The sequence below is a fragment of the Podarcis erhardii genome (genome assembly GCF_964252035.2).
Source record: "Podarcis erhardii genome assembly, chromosome: 11".
Taxonomy (NCBI): domain Eukaryota; kingdom Metazoa; phylum Chordata; class Lepidosauria; order Squamata; family Lacertidae; genus Podarcis; species Podarcis erhardii.
In genome coordinates, this window is record NC_138501.1 from 2,333,840 (window position 1) to 2,353,755 (window position 19,916).

General features: G+C 43.0%; 1 protein-coding gene across 3 annotated transcripts in view; it reads left to right on the top strand.

The window, feature by feature from the left end:
- The window catches only part of LOC309352497 (cytochrome P450 1A1-like), a 32,969-nt gene extending 14,831 nt beyond the window's left edge, over positions 1-18,138 (top strand). Inside the window, exons 1-7 of one of the 3 annotated variants that reach the window (XM_081881020.1) lie at positions 3,566-3,713; positions 7,999-8,835; positions 10,964-11,087; positions 12,200-12,289; positions 12,381-12,501; positions 14,272-14,358; positions 15,707-18,138. In XM_081881020.1, coding sequence (XP_081737146.1) covers positions 8,017-8,835; positions 10,964-11,087; positions 12,200-12,289; positions 12,381-12,501; positions 14,272-14,358; positions 15,707-15,989 — 1,524 coding nt within the window. In that variant the 5' untranslated portion in view covers positions 3,566-3,713; positions 7,999-8,016 and the 3' untranslated portion in view covers positions 15,990-18,138. Of the gene's footprint in view, positions 1-3,565; positions 3,714-3,784; positions 3,833-7,998; positions 8,836-10,963; positions 11,088-12,199; positions 12,290-12,380; positions 12,502-14,271; positions 14,359-15,706 lie in introns of those variants that run through there. The other 2 variants (XM_081881019.1, XM_081881018.1) reach the window with 2 other exon arrangements.
- Positions 18,139-19,916: the final 1,778 nt, after the last annotated feature.

Here is a 19,916-nt window from a genome sequence, read left to right on the forward strand (position 1 = left end):
GAGACACAAGCCTTTCTTCATGTAGTGCAATGACTACAGGAGGGAAGACTGGTTTGAGACGGGGGTATTTGGGCCTCCCCACTGTGGCAGAGGACCCTCTGGTCCTATCCATGGTGGAAGAGGGCCTTGTCAGGCCTCACAGCCTCCTTCCGACACACATGACATCACACGTGTGTGTCACACGTGTGACATCATGCACATTTGACAAGCCCTCCTAATTCTGTGTGGAACTCGGCACTTCTGCTCAGCACCAATCAATTGGCCCTCAAGGAGTGGGAGAGGTAAGGATCAGTCTCACCAGCTCCAGTTCCTCAGCCCTGCTCCGTAAATGGTATGCACATTTAGTCCCTAGATATGGATGCAGACTGTGAGGCAAGAAAAGGAGTTTGGCAAAATTAGAGGCTGGAAAGAGAAAAATGAGGGAAAACTGTGTCTCCCTCAAAACAGGCAATACTGTTAACTTTCAGAAGATGCAAAGAAGGACTGATTTAAAACTAGTTTCTTTTTTAAAAAAAGAAAACACGTGGAGCAAGTGCATCTGAGCAAATGAGGTAAAATGGCTATTCTAAGCAAGGATGTGTTGCAGGAAAAAAGTATCAATTGCACCTCCTGGTGGCAACCCAAAAAGTTTTCTTTAAGAGAAGTCAGGATCTTTTCTGCACAGGGAGGGTGTGTTTGTGCATATATATGTTGAAAATAAGCTTTCAAAAACACTATTGAAATCTCAAATTTGGCAAGGTGTATTTTCTTTTAAAATATTTTATTTAAACAAGAACATACACTTCAATAACACACAAGAACAAAAAGAAAAAGCAGAGAGTTCAAGTAGGGAAGGGGTCCCTCTGTTGCAGCTGGATTTCTCTTCTGCAGGCCGTCTTGGGCCCGGGGGGCTGAGAGGGGAGGACCAGAATTGCACAGGGTTCCCGATCGTGTGGACATGGAGCACGTGAAGGTTAAGAGCGGAGGGCTCGGGGAAGGCACGTCCACACCCACAACCTCTACTCACATTATTTCAGTGTCCCAAGAGGGATATTTTAACAGTATGTTGACACACTGTGGAGTGTCCATAGGAGGGCAACCTAGAAAAGGAGTCCTTTGAGGAATGGTTGAAAGAGTTGGGAATGTTGCCTCACAGGGCAGGCCTAGAAGGAGTGGGTAGAAATGCTTCCTGCGCAGAGCGGGGGGGGGGGGGGGACTTGGTGGCCTTTACGATGCCACTCTGTGAATGAATACAATGATTTCCCCACTTCCAGCTGTCTTCAGCTCCTGCTTTTTCTTATTGTTCCAAACCATGTAAAGCAACTGGTAAAGCACATTGTGCCCAGGTCACATCAGTCAAGAAATTAAGATGTATATGACAGCTATAATAATAAAAGATTAATGTTCAACTTTTGTGCCTACTGCACCTGGGATATTGCCATTCAATATTTTAAAATGCCAAATATGTATTACTATCATACCAACTCTAACCTGCATAATTAGGAGATAAGGGTCCTTATCTGATCTCTATGGGTAAAGTTCTTTTCCAAGTTCTCCAGCTCCCATGCTGTGGCATGTTTGCTGGATATGTGCCAAGGCAAATCTCTTTCCTGAAAAGTATTTGGTGGGTTATATAACCTGCGGAGAGAAGAATACGCAGAATCAAGACAGTATACCAGTGGTGACGGTGGCAACCTTTGTAACTCAGGCAATGTGTTATGTAATTGCCAGTCCCTTACTATTTGAAGAGTAAATATCAGGAGGCACCACGGATGTTCCAAGCAGACGTTAGTGCAGTCATACGAATGAAAAACACAGTCATATAACCAAAGTTTATCGGCAAAGTCCTGCAAAGGAAAAAGATGCAGCAGGAGAAGTGCATTTTTCAAAAAGCCCAAAAAGTGGAGCCTAGCTGAAATCAGTGGGCCTAGACCATGCGTAGGCAAACTAAGGCCTGGGGGCTGGATCTCGCCCAGTCGCCTTCTAAATCCAGCCCATGGACAGTCCGGGAATCAGTGTGTTTTTCCATGAGTACAATGTGTCCTTTTATTTAAAATGCATCTCTGGGTTATTTGTGGGGCATAGGAATTCATTCACCCCCCCTAAATATAGTCTGGCCCCCCACAAGGTCTGAGGGACAGTGGACCGGCCCCCTGCTGAAAAGGTTTGCTGACCTTTGGCCTAGACATACAGCACAATAAGAAGTCCTACTGAACTGAGTGGGTCTTACTCCCAGGTGCGTTGAGTCAGGATTGCAGCCTAAATCTAGATCTAACCCAACATGTTCAAAATTATGTGACTACATAAAGACTACCATAAGGTTACCAAATGTCCCTGTTTCCCGGGGACAGTCCCCGGAGTTACAGCTTTCTCAGCATTCACATGTATGTAGCGAACAATAAGTGTCCCCAGAGTCACTGAATTTTTTTGGGTAACCTTAGACTACCACCAGCCTGTGAAGAAACCAGAGGCCTTTCTCCTGGGCATGGTCGGCCAATTGGTGCCAAAGAAGGATAGAACATTTTTTATGCATGCAACAACAGCAGCAGCAAGAATACTCATCGCAAAATATTGGAAGACTCAAAATTTACCCACCCGGGAAGAGTGGCAGTTGAAGTTGATGGACTACATGGAATTGGCGGAAATGACTGGCAGAATCCGAGACCAGGGAGAAGAGATGGTGGAAGAAGATTGGAAGAAATTTAAAGATTATCTACAGAAATATTGTAAAATTAAGGAATGTTAGAAAGATGTTGGAATGAAGTTACATGGCTTTAGCAGAAATGTTATAAAGAATTAAGTACAATAGATTGTAAATGGATTAAAGGAAAAAATAATGTTAGAATTTGTCAAGTTAAATGATAGGACAGAAAATTGAGGAAGATGGAAAGGATTTGCTGAAACAATTAATCGAAGTGGAATACAAAAAAAGGGAGGTGTGAGAAGGTTGCTGAAACAAGTAAAAGAAAGTTAATAACATTGAAAGTATTGGATGTGTTTTTTAAATTGTTGTTGTTTTATTTTTGTTATGTATATGTAGTATTTTTTGTCTTTGTATTGTATTTTATGGTTTTGTTATGTTTAATTCTTTTTCTTTTTTTTCTGTAACTCTAAAAACTTTAATAAATATTATTTTTTAAAAAATAGACTACCACCAGCCTGGTAAATATTTCTTGTAGGTAAAGGATGGAGAACTTCTGGCTCTCCCCTTTTTCTGGACTCCAGGCCCCCCCAGCCGCAGCCCGTGTGGCCAGTGGGGGGGGGGGGGCTGCAGCCCAACTATGTCTGGAGGGGAAGGGGAACGCTTCCTTTCTGCACCAGTTAAATTTAGAAACTTGGATTGCAGGACTCTGAGGCACTGTGCTTTCTTTTTTCTTTTTTCAAAAACAGATTTAATTCTGTCCACGTCGAATGGGTCTTTCTATGGTTCCAGCAGCTCTTCTTTTGACATGGAAGTCGCCTTGAGTCCCGTCAGAGGGAAAGGCGGGGTAGAAATGGACGGTAAGGCTATGCAAGAGGTTCCCGCGGGCACACAGCGCCCTCTCGTGGCCCACGGGCAGCAGCCGCACGCGGCAGCGCCCCCCCCCCCCCCCGTTTCAAACGCGGCGGGGCCAGGGGCTGGCGGGCTGCGCTGGCGCCCTCTGCTGGAAGCAGCTGGAAGCGCCGCCGCTGGGCTTGGTGGGCGCGCGCGGAGGCGGCTCCGGCGAGGGGAGAAGAGGAGGCGCGCGAAGCAGGTGAGGCGCGGCCCGGCCCCGGGGGTCTGGCTGGCTTCGAAGCCGCGGCTGTCCTGGGCAGAGCGAGCAAAAGGGAAATGAAGAAGAAAACCCTCGGTTGGCTTTTGAGAAATAGAAAGGTGAAGGCTTCCCAAAGCGGCAGAGAGCCGTGCCTTTGAGCGTGGGCAGAGTCGCTGGAGCTCCCCTTCCAGGCGGGCTCCCGTCCCTTGGGGCGCCCCAGAAAGTGTGTCCCTTGCGGGCTTAGGAAGGCGGCCTCGAGGGGGCGGGAGCTGTCCTGGATGGATGTGCCAAATGCCTTTGCCTCCACACGGAGTGGCCCCGCCGAGCCTTTGTAGCCTCCCAGGTTTGGACTCCCGCTGGCCTCAGCCCCGGCCGGGCTCCAGCCTGGCTGGTGCCTGCTTGAGGACAGAGTGCCAGATAAAGCCCGAATAAAGAGCTCAGAAAAAGGAGAAGGTCTTCACAAGTCATCTCCAGAAAAGATACCTTTTCTCTTTTATTGAAGAACAGGATATTTTAGTGCCACCATCATCACAGAGGTGTCTGGGGGGCGGGGTATATTGAATGAAAATGCATTGTATTGTAACTTTTGAATAAATGTGGGGGGAAATGTGAAAATGGTCAAATACATTTCCGTCTCTTTCAACCCTGATATTTCTCTATTGGAAAACGTTGTGATCGATGCAAAACCCAAACATGTCTTGCTTTAGCTCTTTAGAGGAAAGCTTATGTGTAGCTAGGAGAGGGGAGATTTAAACTTAAACTACTTGTTTATATTTTGAAAAGCAATGAGTTATCCAGAAATACTGTCCTTAAATTAACTTTAGTTTCTTCACACGCCTCTTCATGATTCAGTTTATGGCCGAGAAGCTGAGACTGATTCCAGGAATTCTACGTTGGAGAAGGGGCAGTTTGCAGTAAACAATTCTTGCTTTAGAGGCACAAGTGGGGGAGCCAGAACTTGGTTCAAAGTGCACCCTGTTGCAACACTACCATGAATATTTATAGAGTTGGAATTCAGCTGAATCATTGCCAAAGTGCAGACTTCTCCATCCATAAATTAAATAACGACATGTTCTGGTTTTTGGATTTTTAAAAAAGAAAATAGTTTGGGATGCATTTGCCACTTACTATGTTTTCCCCAAAACAATTACATCGCTTTCTTTTTTTAAAAAATAATCTTTATTACTTTTCAAACTTACAGCAGACAAAAAAAAAAGAACAAAAGAAGAAACAATACAATAAACAATACAAAACACAACCTTAACACTAAATTAAACAAAACAAAACAACAACAACAACAATTTAAAAAAACATATAGCATACCATTTCATTAGTCTATCTTTCATTCCCTTATTTCATCGACTTCCTCTCACCTCCCTTTTTGTATTCCACTTCTGTTACTTGTTTCAGCAAATCCTTTCCATCTTTCTCTATCTTTATCATTATGAATGTCTTAACATATTTTTAACCTTATTTTCCATTAATACTAAAATACTTATTAATACTTAACTCCTTATAGCATTTCTGCTAAAGCCATAAAGTTTCATTCCAACAATTTTCAAACACTCATTAATTTTACAATATTTCTATGTACAAACTTTAGACTTTCCCAATCTTCTACCACCATCTCTTCTCCCTGGTCTCGGATTCTGCCAATCATTTCCGTCCATTCCATATAGTTCATCAACCTGGAGATCTTCTGTCCGAGGCTCTTAAATCTTTTCCAAGTCCCTTCTGCAATCCTTCTTCATATTCTTTGAAGCTGAAAATGCTGAAGAGCAAGTCTCGGGGAGGCCCCAACCCAGCCATGCCCCCATTCCCTCTCGACAGGCCAGCCAACTCTCCACAGCTAGAACCAAGGTCCATACAATATCTCAAATGATGTTTCAAGACTCCTCCAGATCCAAAGACCCCCACAACTCCAATCACCTCCTGACCCAGATTCAGAACCCAAAGGTCAATAAATCCCTGCATGAAAGAGTCTATCCAGCCTTCCTTCTCCAGTGCAGGCAGGGCTCCAATCTTCAAATTCTGACTTTTTCTATATTCATTCATAAGAGGCCTCCACTTATAGTCCTCGATTTGCCTCTGAAAGGCTGGGGCTTCCACTTGTATTACTTTAGGTTCAACAACCACAACTTTCTCCTCCTTCTCCCCAGTTTGTCCTGTCATAGTTTCCTGTATCAAATCCTGAGCAATTTCTGTATTAATGGTCACTTTTTGTCCCAAATTTATCACTTTTTGTTCCAAGTTCTCAAGTTTGGAATTCATAACATCCGTCTTTTTGTGAAGCTGTTCCAGCGAGTAGCTTATCTTACATAAAACAGTCACTAAAGCTCCTTCTGTCAACATTCTTAAAGTCCAAGGTCAATCTCTGATTCTCACAGCTCTTATCTTGCAGCTGGAAAAAACCACTCTTGTAACAGTTTCAAAAGCTCCCTCTAGAGGGAAACAGTCTCCACTTGTATCGATCCTTTCATGCGCATTTTAAAATATAAAGTTAGTTTCAATTTTCAATTACTTTTCCTCCTTTTTGAACGCAGACAAGGGCAATGGAAACAATATATTTCTCTTATTTAGCCATCTGTCAACATGCTATCCGTTCACAATCAATGAACTCTCCCAAAACGTTAATTCTGCTGGCAGCCCTTTTCCAGGTTCAGAGCAGTGGTAATTTAATTTTTCACTCTCTCCTGCAGGCTCACTAAGTCCAAAATTTCGCCCCTCTTCTCCTGCTTCCAAGGGGGTTTTTTAACAGTTTTAACCGATGGAGATTTAATCCTTTACAAAATACTTTCCAAGGTTTTAACTTGCAACATCTTTGCTTCAATCCATTTACAAAAGAGGAAGGTGGACTTCCTGTTTAAAACCTTCCCGCTTCGATGCCAAATTAAGGAATTTAAAGATCCAATTTTCCGTTCTACTCACGGGTAGTTGTTTAAAGTCAAATTGTCCACAGGAAAAAGTCAGCGCTCTCCGGCAACAGCGATGTGGCTTCACTCAGTGAAAGAAGCAGTCGATTCAAAGCACTGCGCCGCTCATCCCACTTCGCTCCGGATCCCCAAATCAGGGTTTCCCCGCGAGTAGGGGAGGCGCAAAAGGCGCCAGCCAAATCCCAAGTTCACAAGCTTCTCCCGCCTGTGATTTCAACGGGTCTCCGCCTTCGCCGTGGTGGTCAGACCCTAATTTCCACGGAGCAAATTCCTCCCGATCGGAGGAACTCCACCATTGCCTGGAGGTGCCAACCCGGAAGTCCAAAACAATTACATCTCATTCCATTTATTAAATAGCCAGCCTTCTGTTTTGCCTGCACACATTCTCAAAGGAATCATCCCATGGTGATCCCATGTTGTTTGTTCTGATCATCTCATTTACAAGATAGCCACTTTCAGGAGGTGAGGGATGGTCCTCATCTCCCCCACTGGAATCCAAGCAAGTCTTATTCCACCACCATTGCATCTCCTAATATCCCCATTGCTTCTAAGTTGGCACTGAAAGGCCAGCTTACATTCTTTAGGGCCAGGGCTAAATCCAGCCTACCACTTGCAGATCCCTAGTCATGGTTTGTGGAACAAGGAGGGGGCCATGTTTAGATGACCAAATCCTGTCTAACCAGGATGTGCACACACTTCAGGCAGATTAACAGTGCAAAAATATGGGTTGCTATTTTGATGCTGACAACGTCGTATGGATGCTGTGAAAAGCTTGTTTGCTTGAGCAAGACTGATCCCGCAATAAGCAGCCATCCGGAGTTGCCGCGGGGTTGCTGGCTATATATTATGAACAACTTGACTTTGGTGAAACATTGCTGTGTTCCCCAAGAGATATTTAGACACATTTCATTATTTGGCTCTTCTGTAAGTATTAGGGAGCTCTACCCAATAAAAGGTCTTTTGGTTGTAATTTAAGAGTCAGAGTTGTATACGGATTCGTATCTAAAATGTAATGAGTTGGGAGTGTGCTTTGCCACTATATAGACAGACAGACAGACAGACAGACAGTGGTTTTACCATATGATATCACTAGATACAAAAGTGTGGGAGAAAGATCCTAGAATCACTTGTAGATGGAGAGATTGTGGCAACCAGAGAAATCCTCTGAATTGCATTGGGAGGGGGGGGGGACATGGACATAATGCGCCACGAAGCAAATGGGTTCTACTGTGTAGAAGGATATGGAGCTGCAAAATGTCTTGCCGGAAATCTATGTATCTACACATGTCTTTAAGTTTTATTTTATTTTATTTTATTTTAAAGGAGTTTCAGTCTGCCATTTTTATTCTCAGGTATTTTCTTATTTGAAAATGAATTTTACAGCTGAAGAAGTTTCCTTTTCAAAGGTGACCATTGCCTTCTTTACGGTGGCTTCCATTTTAATTTCTATACGAATTTTTATGAAGAGCAGGCAACCTCGGCCACCAGGACCTTGGTCTCTGCCAATTGTGGGGAATCTTCTCCAGCTGGGAGAGTATCCCTACATTTCATTTGAGCGCATGCGGAAGAAATACGGAGATGTGTTTCAGATAAAGCTGGGAATGGTACCAGTCGTGGTAGTTAATGGACTGGATGCAGTGAAACAGGTGCTGCTTAGAGATGGGGAGAGTTTTGCTGCCCGACCTGACATGCACACCTTTTCTTTTTTTGCTGATGGAGAGAGCCTGTCATTTTCTGTGAAGTACGGAGAAAGCTGGAAGCTTCAGAAGCAAATTGCCAGCAAAGCTTTAAGGTCACTCACCAAATCAGAAGCCACGTCTTCCACTTGCTCTTGTCTGCTTGAAGAGCATGTTTGTGCTGAAGCTTTGGAACTGGTGAAAACCTTCGTGGAGCTCTCCAAACAGGCTGGTAGCTTTGACCCTGCTGCCTCCACTACCTGTGCAATTGCGAATGTTGTCTGTGCCCTCTGCTTCAACAAAAGGTATGACCATGATGACGAGGAGTTTCAAGGCATGCTTAAGGTAAACGATGATTTCATAAAAGCATCAGGTGTCTTCAATCCAGCTGATTTTATACCATCCCTTCGTTACCTCCCGCTTCCTGCTGCAAAGGCTGCTCGAGAGTTTTATAGGAAGTTCAACAACTTTGTTGCAAAACGTGTAGAAGACCACTACACCACATACGATAAGGTAAGCTTTCAGCAGTGGAGGCGGAAAACCTGGGGGGTGGGGGTGGTTCTTCAGGTAGCATGACACTTATCAAACCAAAGCATGGCAGGAGATCACGCCTGCCAAAAACATTGAAAGGGTTGCAGTATCTTTCTGTTCAAGCACTACATTTCTACAGTTTGTGGCAGAGTAGAATGGCAACTTAGATCACATTTCGCATATTAACATTCCTAACATTCCAGACATGTGGAAGGTTGACATGTGTTTTAATCTTGTTTTCTGCTTATCATTGATTTTAATCACTTTTGAATGTTGTAAATAGCTGTTTTAAAAATAATTACATTTTTTTTGTAAACCACTTTGAGGATTTATTACAGCCAAGTGGTATATAAATCTTTTATTTCCTGGACATGCAAATATTCTATCTAGTTTCTCTAACAGCTAAAGCATACTAGTTTTCAACGAAATATTTTTAAAATTATTTTTAAAATTCTGATCTTCTTAAAAAAATGAAATGCATTGTAATGAAGCAGCTCCCCAAATGAAAACAACTTAGTTAAAGAAAACTCAAATTAAAATTAAAAACGCATTACAAATGGAGCAGTAGCAATTAAAAGAAAAAATAGAAGCAACAGGGCAGAGAAAAACAAGAGGCAGCAAATCAATGGGGCTTAAAACCTCAAAGAGCCAGGTGTAAACTAGACACTCAAAGAGCAAAACACTGGAGCCCCACAACCAAAATGGTTGCACTTCATATGGGGAAGGATTCCCTGCCCCACTACTTGGGTTCCTAAACCATGTAGGGCTGTAAAAGTAAGAATCAGCATCTTGATTTGAGCCTAGAAAGTAACAGACTATGCAGATGATGGGAAGTTGGAGTAGTATGCTGTGTATGACTGTTGGTAGATGCTAATTGGGCAATAGCATTTTGCAGCAGTTGATGCAAAATTGTACCTCCAAAAACTGCTATTAGCTCTGGAGGGGAGACTGCACAGGCACAATGCTGGTGTCTGTATCCCTGGCCACCCCCACCCCCCATCTCCACCCCCTGGAGTTCTGGGATACTGATTTTGTATCAGGAAATCTGAGGAGGGGGAATGTTGCATATCAGTTCTTGGCTCAAAAAAACATACCAAAGTACTGTGTCCACTTCTGGGCAACACAATTTAAGGAGGATATTGACAAGCTGGAATGTGTTCAGAGGAGGGCAAGCAAGATGATCAAGGGTCTAGTAGCTCTACGATTCTATGATACCTGCTCCAGAGACTAGGACCTGAACCAATGGCTTCAAGTTACAAGAAAGAAGATTCCTACTAAACATCAGGAAGAAATATCTGATGGTAAGAGGTTGTCAAGCAGAGGTTGGATGGCCACCTGTCATGGATGAATTAATTGAGATCCCTGTGTTGCAGAGGGCTGGTCAAGATGACCTTCAGGATCCTTTCCAACTCTACAATTCTGTTTCTGTGTGCATTGTAAGGGGAAACATTTTGAAATGCACATTTTTATGTACGGTGGTACCTCTGGATATGTACACCTCCGGTTGCGTATCCTTCAGGATGCAAATGCAGCAAACCCGGAAGTATTTTTCCGGATTTCACTGCACGTGCATGCGCAGAAGCACTCTACCATGCTGCACGCATGCACAGAAGCGGCACCTCCGGTTGCGAATTCCTCGGGATCCGACCAGAGCTCCGGAATGGATCCCATGCACAACTGGAGGTACCACTGTAGTTTAAAACAGAAGTCACAGATTAATGTGACTTCTGTCCAGCCTTATGTGAGATTGGGAGAAGATAACACTCTTGTACTGTCAAGAGAAATACCATTAGCAGCATTCTTTTGTGTGTATTGACTTGGCAGTAAATTCCTGTGACTATAATGTTACTTAGGCCAATATCTTGCTATGAAGTCAGGCTGGGATTGTTGCCTAAGGAATTTATCACTATGCTTGACATTATTAACAGCTGATACTTGCTGCTTTCTTTTCCAAAATAAATTTTGTCCTAAGAGTCTGAAGCCCTTGATTTGGCTGGGAGGGGAAAAAACAAGATAGACTCGTTATATGTAGGATTAAACAAATTGTAGGTTGCCAAGTAAAAAGTGATTGGTTGAAAATAGCATCAAGGGTTTTGTTTATTTCCTTTAGAACCATCTCAGAGACATCACAGATGCCCTCATTAGTGTTAGCAATGAAAAAAGAGAGGATGGGAAAGCTGCAGCTTTATCTCATCAGAAAATAATAGTTACAGTCAATGACATTTTTGGGGCTGGTAAGTATGGAACATTTTTGCCACTCTGAGTTTTTAAACATGACCCTTAAAACACAGCTGCCTGCTGTTGACAGCTGATCTTTTAGGTGAAGAGCAGGTGAAATTTTTGTTGGGACCATATAAAGGCTCCTATCTTTGTTGGTGGATAGACTTAGTGCGACTTAAAATTCATGAGATTTTTAAAAAGTATACATTAATTAATTGTAGACCTCTTGCCCAGTGTCTTCTGTGTAGATGGATTTTGTGTCATTGTCAACATGGACAAACTTTAGCAAAGTGTGTAAATTTTTTCCAACACCTAAAATATGGAATTGGTTTCACCCCCTAAAATGGAACTCAATATAATCCATTTTAACGTTTGATAGGAAAGTACTGTTTGACTGAACATTTTTTTGGACCATTGCAAGGGGTAGAATTGCAAAATTGACTGTCAAACTGGGACTGGTTGTAAATTTCAGCAAAAATGGATCTGTGACCTGAATTAGGCATTTGGCTAAATAAAATTATGGCCAGAAATTGAGGACCTGATGACAAAAACTCCATCCTGCAAAGCGTTGCAACTTTGGGGAACAGAAGCGTTGAGTTGTGCCCAACATTAGGGGAGTCCGTCACGCATGCGTGATGTCACATGCACGCCATCCCTCCCACCCGACCAGGGCGGCTCAGCTGCTGTCCCCCACTGCCCACCCTGTGAAAGGGACGCACAGGGCAAAGACGCCTTACCCTGTCACAACCCTGGCAGAAGATGCGCGTGGTTGTGGGATTTTGAGGGTGCCCAGCCCCCTCCTTTAAAATTTTGCGGGTCCTCGGCCCCCGTTACAGGGCACACCTGGTGAGGAAAATGCTCATGCAGGCATGGAAATATCCAGGACCTGGATTTAAGTGAACCATTAGCAATTACCAGTAGTACCAAAACATGTCAAATCATAATGAGCTAGTCAATTTTATATGGAAATGTATGGATGTATTTATTCCATACATTCGTGATGGAATATCTCTTGGGATTTGTGCATTATGCCTACAACGGATTTCAGCATATAGAAATACCAAAATGTTGTTTGCAGAATAATAATTTAACCACAACTTATCCTGACACTTCTTTTATTTTGTAGGCTTTGCTACACTGTCAGTATGTTTGCAATGGATATTTCTGTACCTGATAAGCAATCCGGAAATTCAAACGAAAATTCAAGAAGAAATTGGTAATGTTCTTGATTAAATTTATTAAATGGAAAATTGAAACAATCCTGTGAAGCACATTGCTTGAAACATGTTCCATTTTGTTTTGTGCAGATGCAAAGATTGGAGAAAGACCATCAAGGTTTAAAGATCGAAAAGTTCTGCATTACACAGAAGCTTTCCTTCATGAAATATTTAGGCATGCCTCCTTCCTGCCCTTCACTATTCCTCACTGGTAAGAAGCAGAGTTGGAGAGTGGTTTTGTTTCAGAGTTCTGCTCATATGACTACTTCATGTTTTGCATGGTGCTGCCAACACAGACAGAACTGCCAATTACAGATAGGTAGCCGTGTTGGTCTGCAATGGTCAAAACAAAATAAAAAAATTCCTTCCAGTAGCACCTTAAAGACCAACTGAGTTAGTTCTAGGTATGAGCTTTCGTGTGCATGCACACTTCTTCAGATACCAAAGAACTGCCAAGTTACCTTAACTGACTGCATGGAATAGTTAGCACTCTGCCCCACCCCTTTCCCTAACTTCCCATCACTGGATTCTGCCTTAACACTGGGGCTTGACCACAGAAGTAATATTCCAGATAATTTTTGCCGTCATCGATTGAATTCTGTGTCCAGTAGAGTACTGAAGAAAGAAGTGTCTTATTTTATGAGGAGTTTCCCTAGCTTATAGGTAAAAGATGTGGCTTAGGATATTTGTCCACCCTGTTACAGTTCCCTTAGATCCCCTAGCCATCCCCCAATACTATAATGCTCTTAGCCCTAAAGTGACCAATTGCAAGAAGCCACTCAGGCAGAACTGTTTAAAATTCACCACCAGCACCACCAAAAAAGATTTATTTGTTTAAATGGCCTATATTCATTTGTAAATAAAACACATCAATTAACAAATAATAATGCAGGGGCTGGACATCTTTAATCAAACAATTTGAAGAAAAAATGAGTGCCACCCAAATTCAAAATCCACCAGGATGAGAGTGGATCTTGTGCTTTCCGGGCTGAGCTGGGACTCAGCCAGAGATATGCTAGCAAAGTCCATTACCTCAACTCAGCTGACAGTATTTAAGCCACCCAAAATGGGGTGGGGGAGGGAAGAGAGACTTGCACCAATTCAAAATCAATTTTGTCATGTGACTTAGCAACCTTTAGGAACTTAGCAAATTTATAAACAAGATTAAGTGGGGGAGTGAAAGTGAAATTTGAGGATGAAAGCAAGAACGTGGGAGAATCAGCCAGTCTTGTAAGCTGCCTTATAAACTTCTTCTCTGGGAGCCTCACCAAGAACCAAGCTACATTCTGGATCTCCTGATGTTTTCAACTTTTTACTTTAGAGTTTGGGAGGAGGCAGCGCTGAATCACCCTCCCCACCCAGATCTCTGCTGTTAGCCCTCTCAGGCAAAAACTCCACAGGTGCATGACTGAAGCTTTGAGGGCAGTTTAGATGGAGAAAATGTTCATGTTCGGAATTCAGAAAAGCTGTGTTAAGGTGAAACCCAAAATGCTTCAGGAGATGTAAGCATGGAATGCCTGTACTACAAACAGGGCAAAATAAGAAACCATTGCTCAGCTCAAATGAAAAACGGGTTGTGGGGTTTATTTCTTCTTTTGTTCATCTTGTTTTATTTTAACAATAAGGAAAACAGTATTTCATTCACATGAAACGTTCCATGACATTTGGAAAGCTCTTAAATCCCCAACTGGAGAAGCCAAGATCTGTAATGCTGGTGCATAACAACATAAAATCTAAGTGACCCTTTATGTCAGCAGTGACGGACCCAGGCCATTCTTGGTGGTTCCTTTTGTTTGTACCATGACAATCCTAGCAGGAAGTGTACATCAGTGTGGAACAATCCTAAATTATATTTCTGATAGGTGGGGGCCACAGGTTGATCTCTCACCACTATCTGTAGATTGCTGTGAAGCTGTTGTGCAGCTCCACATATCAGTGTTGAACAAAAGTGATGTGTATGCGCTTGTGTGTTTGTTTCCAGTACCACCAAAGATGCCACTCTGAATGGGTATCATATTCCCGCAAAGACTTGTATCTTCGTTAATATGTATCAAGTGAATCATGATGAGTAAGTAACAATACTATTTTTAAGAAAAGGCATTATAGTTAGGGCTTGTTTTTTTCTTGTGTCTGCTGTGCATAAGCTTAGAACGTAGGGTGGACAGGGCATGATGGAGAGGGACTTGTCTTGGGGGCATGATGCATTTCTGAGCATGGCAAGGTAGAAGCTCCTATTGGACCATTGGGCAGTAACACACACCTGGTCTCCGAGCAGAGACATCCCTGCTGCTTTGCAGGCAGAGAGTGGAAGAGGAGAGGTGGCAGGGAAGTCAGTGCTGTGTGGTCAGACTGGCAGGAGTGCCACGTTGGCTGTGCAAGTGCACTGGCAACCCCATCCAACCATCTTAGCAGCTGGCAACTGTGCCACTACCAGGAGGCAAGGTGCACAGTGACGTCCCTCCATGCTGGCTGCTCTTGACTCCCACCTTGTGGCCTCTTGTCAGTGGAAGCCATGCATCTTCCCTGTTGGGTTGCTATCAGGGATTACCTTGGCTTGTTAGGGATATTGCCTGTGTCCTCTCTGGTTGCAGCACTGCAAGACCTCCTCTCCCAGCAACACAAGGGGCATTTCAATCATCTCCCAGTATAGGGGAGGGCAACCATTTTTCTCTTGGGGGCAGTCTGTTAGAGGACATCAGTGGGTCAGAGGCAGTGGTGAGCAGGACTAAAACCGAAGGCTTTCTCTCTTTCTGAGCCCATCTCTCTGTGCCCCACTGATAGGAACATTGGAAGGTGCTTTATACCCAACTGCTCCATCGACTTCAGTATTGTCTACAGAAGGGCAACCATTGGTTGTCCAGATGTTGTTGAACTACAACTCCTGCGAGCCCAAACAAACAGTGGCCTCTGATGACGGAAGTTGTAGTTCATCAACATCTGGAGGGCCAGAGTTTCCCAACACCTGCTCTGCACTGACTGGGAGCAGCTCTCCAAGCACATTCCCAGCACTACCTGTTGGGGATTGAATTTGGGACCATCTGCATGTAAGAAGTGCTCTGCCACTCTCCTGTGACACCTGCCTTTATGTGTATATCCCATGGATGGGTGACCTAATCTCTACTTCCTGTTTGCTTTTGAGTCTTTTCATCAAATAAAGCTTAGGACTTTTATCAATCCATTTCAAACTCATCTCTGCTTCCACAAGGGGCATTGTTTTTTTCCATTTTAAAGTGGGCTTCCAAAAATTTGAATTAAGAATCTCAGTGGAATGTTGCTTTCTTCATTGATTAGGTGAGGCTAAATTATGTGAAGCATAACTTAAATTAAGTGTCCTACATTGACTATAGCAGCCAGCTTTGCTTCTTGTAGGAGTTGGGATCTCTAAAATATGGTGTGTTCCCCCCTTTTCACAACAGATCTTTATGGGAAGACCCTTACTTGTTTAAACCAGAAAGATTTCTGAATGTAAATGGAGAGCTCAACAAGAGCTTGGCTGAGAAGGTATTGATCTTTGGAATGGGAATACGAAAATGTTTGGGAGAAGAAGTCGCCCGCAATGAAGTCTTTGTCATCCTCACCACCATCTTGCAGCAGCTGAGGCTGGAGAAACCTCCTGAAGATCATCTAGATCTGAATCCAATTTACGGGCTGTCCATGTCACCTAAACCATACCGAATTAAAGTATTATTGCGCACTTGATTGTGATGAGGGCAACAGCTTTGCTTTTAAAACTCAATGATAATGCAGTATGAACTAATGCAGTGAGAACTAATCCATGAACCTTGTGCGACTATATTGCATCTGTCAGGAGAACCATGCTGGGTTTTTTGCTTATTATGATTTTTTTAAATCACTCTGATGACAGGTATGAGATTAGCTAGAGAGTGAATTTAATCCAGGCTGTTCATGAGCAAGTTGCCCATATATCTTTTATGTTTTGTCTTGCAGGGCATAGAACTATGGGAGGAGGGGACATGCAGATGAGTGAAAGGGTGAAAGGCTGTTCTGCAGTACCAAGACCCTGAGCTGGTGGAGGGAATTGCTGCTCTTAACTGGGTCTCCCGACAGGGGTGCCAACTTGAATAAAATACTGTGGGGGCCCAGGTAAGCCCCACACTGCATAATCGATCACACGATGCAGTGCACACACACCATTTGAATGGGAAGGCCCATCAACTTTGTGGAGGCCCCCTCAAATATTTTATTGTGGGGGCCGAAGCCACCACAGCCCTTGTCATTGGCTCCTATGTCTCCTGGTGTTACATGTAATGGCTTCTGTAAGAAGGTGACCCAGAGGTTTTTGAGCCCACAGCTTGACGAACCACATTCTTTCTGTGGCTCTCCTGTTGAAGCCACTTACACTGGGATTCCATTACAGGAAGTGGGGATTTCCCCATAAGAGAGAGAATGAAGCTAAGAAATAAGCATAGGGGTATGTTTATCTAAGCAAAGAGTTGAAAGCGAGAGACTGTTCCCTAGCATGTGAAAGAGGGCAGAGAAAGAGACTGAGAGATCTTACTCTGGAAGGTATTGGCACCATTCCAAAACCTGGTGCCTGTGCTGAGCTGATGTCAGCTGCAGTTGAAACCATCTGGGCAGCACCAGCTTGGGGAAGAGGTTGCAAGGTGTTTGGCTTCAGGACTCTTCTCCCCCCATGCCTTCTTCCTACCTTGCAGTTTTTCCCTGGAGAAATAGCATTAGCAAATGGATATACTTCCCCAATAAAAAATTCATTGCTCTTGTAACGGAACAAGGTAGCTGTAAACTGTTACCTAAACAACTTTCCATGGTTTCGTTATTGTTGCCAGAATCTGTTATGGCTGATGCAAGTCTGTTGCTTCTTGCATGCATCTGACAACGTGCGCTTGGGTCCTCTATAGGCTAGGTCCAGAGCTTTCCCCCCTAGGGGGTACTCAAAGATACACAGTACTAGCACATCTTTTGTTGTTCCTGTTAAGAAGTGTGACACTTAGTGTTAACAACTTCATGGTGACTACCGGCACCTATTTTTCTAGAAAAAAAAGCACTGGTTGGGCCAAATAAAATTTTTAGATTTTTAAGATGCCACCAGTCTTGTCATTATTTTAAACTATGTTTGCCTTATTGTTTTACATTAGTTCACTGAACAATTGATAGACACCAGGGCCAGCTATATCTATAATGTAAGCCTAGGGTATTCCACTATTCTTATGCGGGTATTCTTATGAGGCAAAAGCCATTCACCTGGCCTGAACAAAACGTTCATTTAAAAAGCAAGTAGGTGGCAGAGGCAGTGACAAAACACAATCTTTGACTTCAACCAGAATGAATGAGGAAAGAATTTTCAAGATTGCTTCTAAAATAAAATGTGTTGGCAGTTCTTTATCCTCCTGAGGCTTGTTGAATGCTTGAACCAGCCTTCCTCAACCTGCAGATGTTTTGGACAACAGCTCTAATCATTCTTAAATAATCTCTAACAAGCACTGTCTGTTTCCTTATGCTCTGGTTTGGATCACTGAGATCGTCTGATGGGGCACTTCTGGTGGTTCCCGATGCCCATGGAGTTTGATTGGCCTTTACTAGGGACTGAGACCTTTAGTGTGTCAGCCCTGCTCTGTGGAACTCCTTGCTAGTACAGACTTGGCAATTTTCATTCCTGCTGCCTTTTGGATGTCTTCTAAAAATGATTTTAGTCAGACCTTTGCCACGGGAATTTCTTTTCAACTAACCAGTATTGATGTTTTACCTGATGTTTTTATTGACATTTTTATTCTCCTTATTGTAATTCTGTATGCTGTATTCCACCTTCTGTCCTGCTGTGGAAGTGTAGTCTATAAATATTTTAATAAATACACAGTTGACAATGCTGGCTGTGGCTGATGCGAATTCTAATTCAAAACACCTGCAAGGCACCAGATTGGGGGAAACTTGCCTAAGTTTAGGAAGGGGGTAGCAATTTGGGAGGGGGGGAGGAAAGTTTGAGAATAGCTTGTTCTCCAACTCCAAGGACAATCCTTTTCAGATCAGAGATTTATATTCATTCTCAGCAGACAGGGACTAATATCAAGAACTACTTCACATTAATTTTGAAAGGAATGAGCTGAGAGCTTCAAAGTTCAAACTCATGTTCCATTTGTGTGAGCCTAGTTGGTGGGCAGGCTTCTTTCAGTCCACACTTGAAGCAGTAATGCAGAAAAGGGAAAATTATGTAGCGATTTTCTTGAAACAACATATTGAAACAACTTGAACATCTCTTACAGCAAGTTCTTTTCTCCAACTCAGCTGAACTCTTCTGCTTTTAAATGCTTTTCTATATATTTTTAGCTTAATCTCCACTCCTGAGTTTCCTGCTTTGTTGAACTCCTGGCACTTATCTTAACTGTCCCTGGAACTGTTGCATTCGCTGTTTTGAAAAATGTGGGGAAAATAATGTTTATTACTTTGTACATTAGAAACATGCATATTTCAGTGGATTTCTTTTCTTTTGGTGTTGTGTGGTTTGCAATTTCACATGAAGGCTCTCATCTCTGCTATACTTTCTGTGCTTATAACAATTTCTGTCCTTTTCGCAAAATGGGTACAGTGCATATTTTCCTAACAAGCTTCATTAATTCATCAGCCAAAAGCATATTCCATGTACAATAACAAGCACAATGTAATTCTGAGAGAAAAATGGCAAAACTGGTAATGAAATAGACAGGACAGCAAGAAAGGTTATTGATAACATTGGGAGGTAATTAATGTTGATGGCAAGGACCTGTTCTTCGTTTACCTTGCTTGAAATAATATATCAAATTCTCTGTTAGACTGCCAAAGGTGTTTGACTGTTACGCCCTTGGAGGGATGGGGATTGGACAGATCAGTCTCTATCACTTTTGCACATCTTCATCAATCCTATCTGCCCTCTCCTGTTTTTCATCAAAAAATTAAGAATGAAAATTAGCATATTTTCTCACAAAATATGCAGTTCTAATTTTACCACTGCCCCCTTTCTCACAAAATACACAGTTCTAAATCCCCCTGGCTCTAAAGTAAGCATTTTAAATGTATATTTGCTGCTTTATTGAACCAAGAACTGAAACACAAACTTTGGAGAAGTGCAAAATGCAAAGCATAACTATGTTCTGATCTGCACTTGAGTGTGGGATGGGGTGGCATAAGTTAGTTCTCGCTGGAATTCAGAAAGGTTTGCTACAGGATCAGAGTTTCAGGTGGTAGGTAAGAGGGCAGGCACTGTTGCCTGGATGCATCTCACCAGAGGAGAGGGCTTGGTCACGATGGTTAGTTGAGGGAAAAGACCAGTCCATGAAGACTGGCTCTTTTTCTCTCATCTTAATTCCAGCCTGGGAGAACTCTGGCCAGCTGCTTCTCATCTCACTTTCTGGAGGCCTGATAGGTGGCACAGCACCATAACAGGAGGGAACAAGACAGTTGTAGTCTAAGCCGAGGCCAGATCCATGAAAGGATCCCAAGTATGCAGAGTGGACAGTGTAGGAGGGAGGACTGGGTAAAACTAGTACAGCTGGGCAAAGGGCAACAAGTTAGAATGAAAACAAGGCACGGAGCCAAGGAGCTCTGTCCTTTTACTGCACAAACTGCCATCAGGAAGAGGAAGTGTGTGTAGAAGGTGGAAAGAGCAAATTTTAC